We start from the raw sequence: 13,666 nt of genomic DNA on the forward strand, positions 1-13,666 counted from the left end.
GCAATGGTGTATTGAAGGGATTCAATGTCTTCCCTTACTGTAGCTGAGAGGGCAAACCCTTCCTGGAGAGATTTGATGTTTGAGGAGCTGGAAATTTACTGAGGTCTCAACACCAACTTGGCTTGTTAGTGCATTGCCTATTTTCTGCCCGTGCAACGTTAATTCCTATTGTTAACATTGTGTGCTTACAGTCTAGAGTGGCATTTGCAGCCTGGTTGACGTGGGGAATATTTAGAACTGATGATGTCTTGTTAACTTGTTTGGCAGATCAGACAGTTAGATTGCATCAGGTTTGGGTGTCCAGTCCTGTGGACGTGGCTGTTTGGGATTACTTGCTGAAGCACATTTGCTACTATATTTTGAGCATATATAATCAGGGCTGCTGCAACTATGCTATGGGTGATTTATTGTCAAGTTCTTTCTTGTAATTAATAAAACCTTTGCAGCCTTATTGTAATCAAATAGGAACTCAGTATTATCAGTTTGAGAATACTTGCAACTCTGAGTTTTAAATGGAAAATACACAAGGCAGAATTTATATGTGTTTGGTATTTATGAAATACAAATTTCTTGAAGTCTGATTTATCTGACAATTGTGAGTAGTTCACTACACTTCCTAGTATTGTGTTTAGAATTTAAAAACATTGTACATACAATGATATCAGAATGCTTGCCAAGTGTTTGACGAAATGTCAAACCTTTGATTTGTGAAAGAAATTAATGTTTGATTAAGCTATAGCTTGGAACTGGGTTATTACAGGATATCTCAGAATTTTTTATTTATAAAAACAGAAGTTGATAATGTTGACTTCATCAATATTATTAAATAAATTATGGTTGAAAATTACCATGTCAATGAAAATTATGTGGGATGGACATGTAGATGCAAAACCAGAGTACATAGAAGAGTTATGCTCTTTCAAGCTCAAATTAACTTCTTTCAAAAACAAAATCAAAATTTTGCAAATAAGTATATTTCATAAGAATAGGATAAGAAATGGACTTTTTTCTTGATGGAGAAAATTGATAGGATGTAGGTATGGCGATGGGATAAGATTTGAATTGCAAGATAGCTATCGAATATTTAAAAATTGATTTTCAAATTTGCTTAATGGTGTTTTTTCCAATATGTAGTTTACGCTCTTTCTATTCAAATCATTTTGTCTATTATGCAGCATTGAAGCTTCTATTTTTTAACTGAAAAATAACCTTGGGTGTCTCATAGTCTCATTCTCAAAATGCATTTTTGGAAAGCCCTATATCTGAGGACTTGAATTCTGGTTCGACATAGCATTTCTCTTGTTGCTTTGCATTTCTACAGTATTTTAGGCATTGGATGTTTTGCAGCCATCTGGAGGTTTGTAACATCCGGTTTTCCAAGGTCTAATTTAACATTTAACATATTCAAAGTATACAGTTATTACTTCGTTTCATAGGAAGATAGTTATATCATTCATGTTCATGTGAATAAAATTTACCGTTAAAATTAGTTAAACAAAATTTCTTAACTAAATACTTGAAATCCCATTAAATGAAATTACTTCAGTAATTGAAATCACATACCTCGGAAAATTGAGATTGAAAAATCAACTAAGGATGCTTCTGCAACCACCCGAATTAGTCCACAAATACACTATAACAATTTCACAAGACAACTATCATCTAACAACTGCTATCTTATAATCAAATGATAAATACTTTTATTATTTTAAATTAGCGCATCACATACCACTGTATCATTTAGGGCATTGTTTACCTTTGGTTCATTTAGGGCTTCTGAAACTGCTATCTCACTTAGGGCTTCCATTACCACGAATCCATTTAGGGCTTCTGAGACCACGGATTCAATTTAGGGCTTCCGAGACCACGGATTCAATTTAGGGCTTCCGCGACCACGGATTCAATTTAGGGCTTCCGAGACCACGGATTCAATTTAGGGCTTCCGCGACCACGGATTCAATTTAGGGCTTCCATGACCACGAATTCAACTAGGGCTTCCAATATGACTGTATCATTTAAGATTCCAGTTGTCACCCAATTCATTTAGGGCTTTGGTTTTCTTTTCCTTCCGATTACTTATTTGTGACAGTTTCTCAAGTTTAGATAAATACTTATATTCATTATTCATATAAATGAAAACAATTTCACAAAATCAATCCAAGTGTAAAATGATGATATCAATGAATTTAACTCAATTCAACCTTACCTCTTCGTAAATAAAAATGATAAGATGTTTTTTTGGTAAATAATTGATTGCTTGGTTTATCTCTGTTTGACGCATATCCGACATCTTGAGAGAGGTGAAACATTGTCAGGGGCTTAACCACCCAACCTTGGACCTTAATATGTCCCCACGCGATCTCTAATGAGAAAGGCCCTCCCTACCCAGAATTTGACGGGAGTCATCTTGCTATTCACTGGGCTTCTTGGTATAAACTCTCTCCCCACGACTTGGCTTCAGGAGACCACAATAACAAGAATATTCATGAACTGTTAATTGATTCATATTATATGATAATTATTAAAATGTCATAATTGATTCCAATTCATATTATTGAAGATTCCCTTTCTTACACCTTGTCACCCATCTTTTAGGCTACATAGCTGGATGAGTCTCAGGTAGACGGCTCTATCATTTATTCAAGTTGATTACTTACATCCATTATTTCACCTTCTGTGGTTACATGATTATGATCTTTAGAGATTTCAGAATTGATAATTATTTATTTAAATATTAATAATTGATTTCTCTTAAAGTCCACCTCTTCATCATTGATGGCATCATTGTTGATGAATTCATGATAATATTAACATTTCAGTATGATGAATAAAAGATAGATGAGAAATAAATTCAGCAGGATCTTTAAATTATGGCTATCACTATCTTCCTTAATCATATCTGTGAAAATTCTACCAATTAACAATCACCAGGTGACATGATTATCAGACCCTAAGGATTTCATCTAAGAAGCTATGTTTAGATCTCTATCAGCAAACTAAAAAGCTATATTAAAACATCTATCAGCATAATTTATTCAGACTGTATATAACATGCATTAACTTGGAAGGATAAATATAAACTGAGCACCAATGGACACATATAGAAATAATAATGGATGTCCAATAAGACAATTCTTACCAAAAACGTTCCAAAACATTATTTGAGCTGTGGATGATCATATCCGTTATCCCTGGCTGAGTTTTTTCAACAAAAGTTAATGATTGCATCTCTACTTTACTGTCTCCCATCAAGCTTCAGTTCCAAAGGTTACCTTTTAAACGTTATGTTTGAGGAAGACTCAGATTTAATTGTTGTGTTTCCAAATACATTAATCTCTTTAGCAAACTCATGCAATTCGAGGCTTGACTGAATACTAACTTTCATTCATATCTATCTCAAAGTCTTAAGCTTAGAACTAAATTTAAGTGACAATGGAATCTACTCTTATCCATATCGATTATTTCAGACTGGTAAAGACTTCAAACAAAAACTATTGAAGAGGAACCTGGTGGATTTGATTGAGAAATTCAAAAAAAAATGTGCTCTAGCTGAATGGTCACCCCTGTAGCATCTTTAAAAACAGAGTCGTCTCCTTCTTTCTGGACTAGTCACGGAAAGCCTCCATTATTATTTCTTAGTAAATTCAATTCCGAATGGCTTGCGCTTTGGGCATGATCCCAGTTCATAATTTGAGACCCGTGGCAAAGTGTGAAGGAAAGACGGTAAGAGTAGTATATTAATTGGGTTTGAAACTCTGATATACGAGAGAAACTGGTAGCAGAGAGTTCCGTGGAAGGATGATTAAGCAGAAATATAAATTGAAATCAATCTTCGATAATTTGAGAGCCTCTGTTAGCAAGGAAAAAGTATGGACAAAGACGAGTTACGGGTTGCACATAGGTAAGAGATATATTAAAATACAATCAAACGGACTATTAAAAAGGAGGTTTGGCTCTTCGACTACTATCAGTTACAAGAAGCCATTCAAATGCCAAACAAAAATGAATTTGTTAAAAAGAAGGAAAATTAGGAGAAAAGATAATTAAAAGGTTCAAATAGTCAAATATTAAATTGATTAAAAGTAAGAAATTATAATTCAAATATTATAAACCAAACATTATTATTATTACATCACTTATTTAAATTATTGTAACATTTTATATTAAATGCATGAATACAAATTATTATCTAAATAACATAATGAAAGATAAATTGAAATCCTTTAAGATATGTTTAATATTTTATCCAATTATTTTAATTAAATTATTAAACAACTCATGCAAGTCCCACAAACGTATTCTGTCTAGGTCCTTTACCCATCTGCCCAGTGATGGTGATGCCCTGCCTAATTCTTTTCTGACAATGCTTTCACCCCTTCGACATGCTTCTTGCAAGGAAATTCTTCGAAATTAATTTATATATTATTTAATCATAAATAATCATAACAGTTAACCTTTCATCTTAACTCCATGAATTCGCGATTAACGAATAACTAGCATGTCATCTTCACTTGAAATCATAACGACTAACTATCTTACCATTTCGCCAGATTATATCAAATTAAACTGCCAACTGACTTCATGTGAACCTCAACGTCTATATTTCAAGCTAGGTCAAAAATTGGGATGTAACAAGGTTTTTGTCCTGCAGTATACCAATACCATGATACTCTACTTGAATCAACCTACATTGTATTTATTCTTCTTGAACTCTTCTGTATCAATACTTTTGTTTCTTTTTGCCAATTTAATTTCTTCTTTCAGTTTCATTTGTTTAACATAAAATCCTTTAGTTATCTATGGTAATAGATCTTCCACCTTTGAAGCTCTTTGCTTATTATCTCTGTTCTGATTTTTTTTTTTTGAAGACAAAAATGTAGATATTCATTTAATAAATAAATGAAAGGAACAAATCTACAAATTGTCCTTTTGATCTTTTTATTTCAAATTAGTAGTAAATTTCTTTGTTTGGATACTGATTTAACTTGTAAATTCTCTATCTCATGTAGGTGGGTCTAATCAGCTTGAGTATGCCAAAGGCATAAACACTTTGGAGCAGTTATTAGAGGCAAAGGTGATAATATTTGATTCTGAGCTTACAGAAAATTGTTGTGGAACTTTGCATGACAATCATCATTTGTGTAATTGTGTTCAAGTTATATAGTTTTACAATTTATATTGTGACCTTGTTTACTACAGGTAGATTATTTCGTCCATTATGATATCTGTGATAAGGGTTGATGCAGGTATACACGGTTGGGGACAGGGCAGAGATTGAATCCCTTGTGCCTTCGCCGGAAATGATGGTCTGTTATTATGATAATACAAATCATATGGATAATGGGTCCATTACATCATGCAGGAACAAACTTGATAAATGCAGAGCCCAGGTACTCAAATTGTTATTGAAACTGATATTTTTGTGTTATTTGCTTCATTATTTCTTTGTTATATCGGGTTTTCTGCATGTTGTTATGACATTCTAATTTCATTTGATCTATGAATACAGCATATTTCTCAGGTCTTTAGTTGTTGCACAGAGGAAAATGCGGAGACTCTCAAACATGATTTTAATGGAACTGGAAAAAAGACTAAAAGCATCAGCAAGTTATATCTTGAAGTGATGTACTGTTTGAGTGAACTTGGCCTTTGGGGTGCAAAACAAGTGCGACATTTCTACTTTTAAATGTTAACTTCGGCTTTATATTACACCAATTGAATTTTCTTGTAGCAGTCATATGTATTGCTGTTCCTTAGTTGTGGCATGTTCAGATATATTCTCAGCTTCTCATTAGGTGGCACAATTTCCAATTAAATTTGTTCACGCACATGGTCATTCACATAAATTTAGTACTGTTCTTGAAGGCTTTGAGGAATATAATATAAAAAAAAATCTTTCAATTCATCTTTTAATAATTAGCACCGGAAAAGTGTCTACTTATGCATATTAACTAATTTTAGACGGAGTTTGTTCTCTTTTCAAAGAATGCAATAAATAGTAAGTTGTCATTAAATTGGTCATTTAGCATACTTTTCTTTAATTCGTGGTCTTGTCTTTATAGGCTTCTGTTGTTACATTGCTTTTCAATGATATTTTTGGTTTGACGTGTCTAGGTTTAGGATATTTGGTGCAAGGGGTCAAACTTGTCACAAAGACAAACAGCAAAGAGATAAACAAATAATATGATGCTTTACTCATCAAATGGGCACATATTTATAATCTCCAAATGGCACAAAGTTTCCCAAATGAACTCCACTTAAGAAGCTTCCCACACACAACATTAAAATATAATAAAGTGTCATTATAATCTAATTTATTAATTGCTTTTGGCTTCGAAAATGACCTTTTCACCCATAACTTAATAATATGACATGTAAGGCCACTGTTTCTTGTTCCCACAATTTAAAACTTTTTGTCGTAGTTCCAACGAGCTATGATACTGAGGTGACCAACAAAGAACACCAACAAAAATAGCAATCTCATTGTATTTAGATGAATAATAATAATAATTCACCTGTCTTGTGAAATCAGTTGACGAAGCATCATAATCAAAATCTACAACACCAAAGTGATCCTGACGATGAAAGATGATGAATGAACTTGACAGGGTGACTTACTATAAATAGATGCTCCCTCCAAGATTTTTGGAGCTTAAACTGGAAGCCCGAAATAAAAATTGAGAGTATCACCCAACTCCTCTAACCCAATTGAGCTCATCGAAACCAACATGTTGACTTACTATAAGCAATAAGTTTTTCAAACGAAGCCAAAACATACGATAGGTTGTTGGAAAGCCTATAACCACACAATTGAGACCCTCAAATTCCATTGTCAGCTCATGAGGGTTGCGATGGTGAACTGACTTGGCCAACTTCAGGAACATGATAAAAATGGGGACATTACAGTCCTGCCTCCAAAAGGTTGCTTGTCCCCAAGCAATTCTGGAGCAAAATGAACATCACAATCCACCTGGATCCCATAGGTAGATTTCCGTACTACCCTTGTTGTGCACAAGTGACTCCTGTAGCACCAACATCCAAATAATGAACATCAACATCAAAATCATTTGAAAACTGACTGTAGGTGCTGATGAAGGCAACAACTCATCAGAACTCAACCCAACTGAAATACTAACTCTGTCCACACCTGAGTCCTCATCAAATTGACACTCACACCCAATTACACTATTGAGATGGTAACAACAATAGGTACTTGAAACACTACCGCCAACTCCAACCTCTGCCAAACTGTCCTGGGTGTGTAGATATTGCCAGGGGTCAAACTTGTAGCTATCAAGCCCAACTATTATCACAATTATCAACCTTAAACAAACTTAACCATATGAGCAATATAATCAGAAACCACAACAAGATACCCATACACAATAACACTAGATATGTTAACTAGGGAAACCCTTGATTAGAGGGAAAACTCCGGTGGGGATGGTACCCACAAGATGATGTACTAATATAAATATTCCTTTTTAGAGGATGGATCCTGTTAGGAGTCTATGAATACATTCAGTACATATGAGTCCCTTTTAGGAGACTTTGAATCCTTGTTAGGAGATTCCAACCCTGGTAGGAGTTGTGGAAGACAACTAGACCCACTGCCCAAACAACTTCAAGGTTAAGACCAATGAACCCACTGTCCAAATGATCTCTGTATTATTCCTTGCAGAATAATAGAAATGAATAGTACTTCCTACCTCTATCTTTGTCTTGTCAACTGGACCTCTGCTCTTGATCTTCTAACCAGATCACAAAACTCGCATCCAATAATCCCTTGGATCCCTTACTCGTATTCGGTAAACACTCTGCTCCTTTTCGCATTTTGCACTTCATACAACGATCACAATATGTTACAAATAATGAAAACATCTTTCCTTTATACAATATCTTCAAAATAATTCCTTGAGTTGGCCTCGAGGCTTTCCCAATCAATTATAATAAGATAATTAATTAATTAAAATTACAATAGCACTGTCGGCTCATAGTCTATATAAAACTTCACAAGTGCGATACTAGGGCGTGTGCACTTGCTGACGTCACCAATAGATTGTCCTCTGTCATTGGTTGACTGTGCATCTCTTCATTGCATCTCAGATGTCAGATAGTGAACAAACATCAGGAATTGCTTTCTTAATACTCTGTTTTTGTACTGTTCTTTGTAAATTAGGTACAACTTCCGTATGTCTTCGACTTATGTGCTGTGCATTGAACCACGTCATCAGGACACTGTGCTTAACATATCCATGACCGTGCATCACCAGACAATTAAAAAATTGTCCGTACAACTAATATCTCTATCTGCTACTTTGCCAGTCTTTACAGACTTACTGCTATGTTGACATCAATGATGAACACAGTCATGAATGCAACATGTTAATACTTTCTAATGCTTAGGATACTCCCCAAAAGTAGTATCATCAACATTCATGCTAATAGCAACTGCCTCCTGTAATGGAGCAACACTATGATAGTTGACATATAAATCTCTAATAACAACTCCCTCCTCGGGAGAGCCAGAAGCATCAGTGGTAACAACTGGATCCACTATCTTTGCACTAACTAGAACAAAAACTTTGAGAGCCTCAACCTGTTGAAGCTTAGTGCCACTATCTTCTGCTGCCACTGACACAACCACATGTCCTTGTGAAATAAGTCCATCATCAACATTGCAGATAGGACTAGCAGGTGTTGTACTAAATATAGGTACATTTGCATTATAGACACCCGTCGAGGAAAACTCATGCTTCCTTCCCTGCAACCTTGATGTCGGCCTTCTAAAGGCGGAAACCATATACCTCATTGCCCTCTCAATTGTCTCTGGATCCGACAAGCTATCCACCAACCTCTGTTGATGAAGCTTAAGTTTCTCCATGCCCTCCTACAAAGCATTTATTTTCACGTTAACTTCCTCATTACTCCACCAACTTCTAGAAATACTAGTGGTCCTATGTCTGTCCATGGCTAGAAAATGCTAGAGTGCTGGTCACTCCAAATGCAGCAACAAATTTGAAATTAGAATAACTTGAGCCCCCCCAAGGATGGTAGGAAACTACTCTAATACCACTATAATAACCCGAACTAGTTATAACTTCATCGAACACAAAATTCATTTATAATTTTGTTGTTTTCGCAAGATGGGTGAATAATAATAATTATTCATCTAAATACGCCAAGGTTGCTATTTTGTTGGTGTTGTTGGTTGGTCACCTTAGTATCATAGCTCGTTGGAATCGCAACGAAATTTTTTAAATTGTTGGAACAAGAAATAGTGGCCTTGCATGTCAAAATATTAAGTTATGGTGGAAAAGGTCATTTTTGGAGCCAAAATCAATTAATAAATTATATCAATGACACTTTATTATATTTTAATGTTGTGTAAGTGGAGTTCTTTTGGGAAATTGGTGCCATTTGGAGATCATAAATATGAGGACATTTGATGAGAAAAGCATTCGATCATTTGATTATCTTATTTTGGCTTGTCGTCTTTGTAACATTTCCTGAAGTTATGATTTTATGTGCCCTTGTTGAAGTATAAGGGTTTGAGACTGAGTTTGTGCATCAATCCACTTTTGAGGTAAAGTGGTATTGATTTTATTTTCAATCTTAATTGAAGAGACGTCTCATACTGTGTCTACTGTGGCTAAGAAGTGACTAGCTTGATGAAGAATTTAGTTTTAATTCGTTTTCAGTTATTTGTATTGTTGGGTGAGGGTTTAGTCTGCAAATTGGAGTTTGGTGCTGAAAAATGTGGTAATTTTGGATATCCCAGTTTGTTCAATTTGCATCAAAATTAGTGTGTTGGATTTATAGCTTGAATGTCAAGGGTTCATGTATTTGGCATGATTTCTATATTAGTTTTTGGGCAGTATTTGTAAGGGTAGACTGTGAACACCATATTGAAATTGGATCAGGCGACTTTCAGTTTGACATTGAGATTGCAGGCAAGGAAGCTTGAGTTTTCCCCGACAGGTGACTATGATGTAGATGTACCTATATTTAGTACGACACTTGCTAGTCCTATCTACAGTATTGATGATGTACTTATTTCACAGGGACATGTGGTTGTGTTGGTGACGGCGAAGGATAGTGGCATTGAGCTTCAGGAGGTTGAGGCTCCCAGAGTTGTTGCTGTAGTTAGTACAAATATGGTCAATGCAGTTGTTACGAGTGATACTTCTGGTTCTCTCGAGGGGGGGATTATTATTGGAGATTTGTATGTGAGTTGTCATAGTGTTGCTCCAGTACAAGAGGCAACTGCTTCCTCAAGTGGGACCAATGCATGTATGGAGTCACCCAACTGTGATGATGGTGATTTGGGTGTTACAATGGAGTTAGTAGACGTGGGGTCATGCTCTAGCGTTATTGATTCACAGTCTACCATAGAGTCATGTGTGCAGAGTCAGGTGGTGATAGTTCAGGCTTTGTTAGGTGGTGGGGATGCAAATAGTATGGACACCTCTGATGAGTTGTTGGATGATGCTGTGACTTGCACTAGGTATAATACCCCTTGTCAGATATTGGGTGATGACTCTGAGGAGGTTTTGGATGAGTCCCAGAGTCGATGTTTACAGGATCTTACTATTGAGGTGGAAGCTGAGACATCCGAGAAGATTGATATTGTGAGGGCTTCCATTTCTTCAGATGAGGAGTTGATTGTGGTACATAGTAGTTGTATTTCGGATGTAAAGTTGTGCGTGGACAATAGCACATGCATGAGCAATCTTGTGGTGGGTAGTTTTGATTCAATTTCCTATCACAATGTAGTTACTAAGACAAGGAACTTGCATAGGAGTCAGCGGTTATAGAGGCATCATGTGACTTGTCAGCTAAAGGTGAGTGATAGTTACATTTCTTCAGCTCTTGAGCATTATAATGCTATTCGTCAGATGCTAGCTACATCTGGTTGGGGTGTTCCTGTGTTAGATGAGTAAGGTGATGGTAGTCTTTCCCTAGCAGAGGTTCATATGCTTCGAGAGGCTATTAGGATCTTGAAGCATAGTTACTCTCAGTTAGTTGTTGACAAGGATTACCTTTTGGAGTAGGGTAGCACCTGTTATGAGACGGTGTTAGGGAAAGAGGAGGTAGCTGAGCTCACCCAAGAGCTTGAGGTGACTGTGGACTCTCTTCATTATACTTTGTTGGCTCTTCAGGAGTCACAGTCATAGTTGGATGAGGTTACCACAGAGTTAGAGCGAGTACAATCGACACCAACCCCCAGACCCTGTTCAGTTACATATTGTGGTTGGTGGTGAAACGTTTGGGGATGAGGATGTGATGATGTGGTTGACACATGTCCAGGATATGGGTGCAGTAGGTATAGATGACGTGACTGTATCAGTGGAGTCAAAGTCTCGTGATGATTTGCTTCTTTCTGTTGGAAGCAAATCTATCTCTTCATCTCATACAGTTGATAGCATTGGACAGTTGGCAGTGCCACATTTTCGGAGGGATCAATTATGGGTCGCAGGGGAGCAGGTTGATGCTTCCACATATAATCTCTACTACACAGGCTTTCATGAAATATCGTTTGGGAAGTTCGGATGTGCGGGAGGATTCATACAGATTGTTTGAGGGTACTCTCATCCGAGGCTCTCGTGCTATTTGGAGGTTGGTGGGAAAGAGTGTAGAGACCCTGCCTACTATGCTTCCCCACAGGGATTTCATGGTTGGCTTTGATGAGAGGATTGACCAAGATCCCGCTCGACTAGTAGTTCGGAGTTGGAGATTGCAGCTGTCTCCTGATTCCTAGTTTGATATTGATGAGCCCTTGATAGAGATTGGGATTTTTTATCGTCATTACACTATGAGGAATGCTCATCACTTTTCTTTTGACCCATCAGTAGAGAATTTGGTTTCACGTCGGTGTGGGTTGGCCCCAGTTTCATACTATCCATCATGGGATGGGTTAGCACCATCTTTTGCAGATGGGATTGACAACAACAAGTTAGATCCCTTGTAGTATCTACACACCTAGGATAGTTTCGCAGAGGTTGGAGTTGGTGGTAGTGTTTCAGGTACCTATGGTTGTTACCATCTCCAGAGTGCAGTTAGGTGTGAGTGTCAGTTTGATGTGGACTCAAGTGTGGACAAAGTTGGTATTTTAGTTGGGTTGAGTTCCAATGAGTTGTTGCCTCACTCAGCACCTAGGGTTAGTTTTTAGATGATTCTGATGTTGATGTCCATTAGTTGGGTATTGGTGCTACAGGAGATGGTTGTACATTGCAGGGATAGTACACAGTTCTACCCTTGGGATCCGGGTGGACTATGATGTTCTTTTTTTTGGGATTGCGTGGGGACAAGCAATCTTAGGGAGGGAGGACTATAATATTCCCATTTTTAGCAGGTTCCTGTAGCTAGCTTGGTCAATTCACCATCATGACCCTCGTGAGTTGACATCGGGATTTGAGGGTCTTAGTTATGTGGTTATTGACATATATAAACAAAAGGTAACCATTGTAAGGTGACGATCTTATAAATGGTAAGCCTATTATCATGACAAACTTCATTATGTTGTCCCAGAGTGTTGGAAGTCATGATAACGAACGTATCAACTGAAGGTAACCATTGTAAGGTGACAACCTTATCAATAGTTTGTCCTATCTCTTAGATACGGTACATTAACTTGTAGCACCTAAATGTGTTGGATTTCTAGGAGCAAGTGTTATCATAGTTCTTTGGGTCGGATTTTGCCAGACACCATGATAACCATCATAGTTCTTTGGGCCGGATTTTGCTAGACACCATGATAACCAAGTGTTATGGTTCTTTGGGCCGGATCTTGCCGGACACCATGACATAGTTCTATTATAGACCATAGTTAAGGTGGTGTATAAGCTTATATTAAAGTTATGAAAATTGTTTCAATTGTGTGTTATGAAAGGTGAGAAATTTAGCCTCATAGTGAATTGAATATCATTCTGATTTGATATCTCTACATATACTTGAGAGCATAATGTGTTCCATAACAAATCCTTCCTAGCTAAGAGGGAGTGTTAAGATTATAGCTACAATCGGATAGATTTAATCATAAGATACAATATATATATATATATATATATATATATATGTTATATTGTGATTTATATTGTTAAATAATAATGATTAATCATAGAGACATGTCTCCCACTCTTATATTTATAAGAGATTGGGATTTGCATTTGGAACATACCAATAACCATGGCAGTGTAATTACATTTGCAGAAACCGATCCATGTTTTCTAACACTAATAACCAAGTTAGTGAGGCATTCGAATATAGGAAGGGCCGTGCATTTAAAATTTGTAGTGCAGGGTGCCTTTTTTTAGTTTGAGGTTGGAACAGTAAACACCTTATGCCAGTAGGGCTCCCTTGTAGTTGGACATGGGGTTTCCAAGTGGTTATGTGACTGTTTAAACAGTAAAATGTGTGAAAAAAAGGGCTGATTCAGGTTCATTTACTGTTTGATTAGTCAATGTGGGGACGTAAAGGTTCTTGACATTGCTAGTGCTGCTACCAAAAGGTTGATCGTAGCTATTCCCGAGGTAAGAAATTATTAGTGTTAACATTTGTAATTTGAACTTATATTGCAATATTGATATATGAAATATTGATGTTATTACATCTTTTAGAGTGTGCAAACTGTTGTTGTGTTAGTAATGAATGATCTGTGTTACCT

At 36.5% G+C, this 13,666-nt stretch overlaps 1 protein-coding gene across 4 annotated transcripts in view; it reads left to right on the forward strand.

Moving 5' to 3' along the window:
- Nucleotides 1-13,666, forward strand: part of DCL4 (dicer-like 4) — a 337,223-nt gene that overhangs the window by 50,136 nt on the left and 273,421 nt on the right. For all 4 annotated transcript variants that reach the window (XR_016355843.1, XR_016355845.1, XR_016355844.1 and 1 more), the window contains exons 6-8: nt 5,010-5,074; nt 5,247-5,390; nt 5,510-5,665. Coding sequence is in view for 1 of the 4 variants with exons in the window: in XM_089798919.1 (XP_089655045.1) it covers nt 5,010-5,074; nt 5,247-5,390; nt 5,510-5,665 (365 nt within the window). In the remaining 3 variants the exon portion in view is untranslated. The remainder of the gene's footprint in view (nt 1-5,009; nt 5,075-5,246; nt 5,391-5,509; nt 5,666-13,666) is intronic.

This window comes from Cupressus sempervirens, chromosome 9 (assembly GCF_028749045.1).
Source record: "Cupressus sempervirens isolate cs-2001-9-10 chromosome 9, ASM2874904v1, whole genome shotgun sequence".
Taxonomy (NCBI): Eukaryota; Viridiplantae; Streptophyta; class Pinopsida; order Cupressales; family Cupressaceae; genus Cupressus; species Cupressus sempervirens.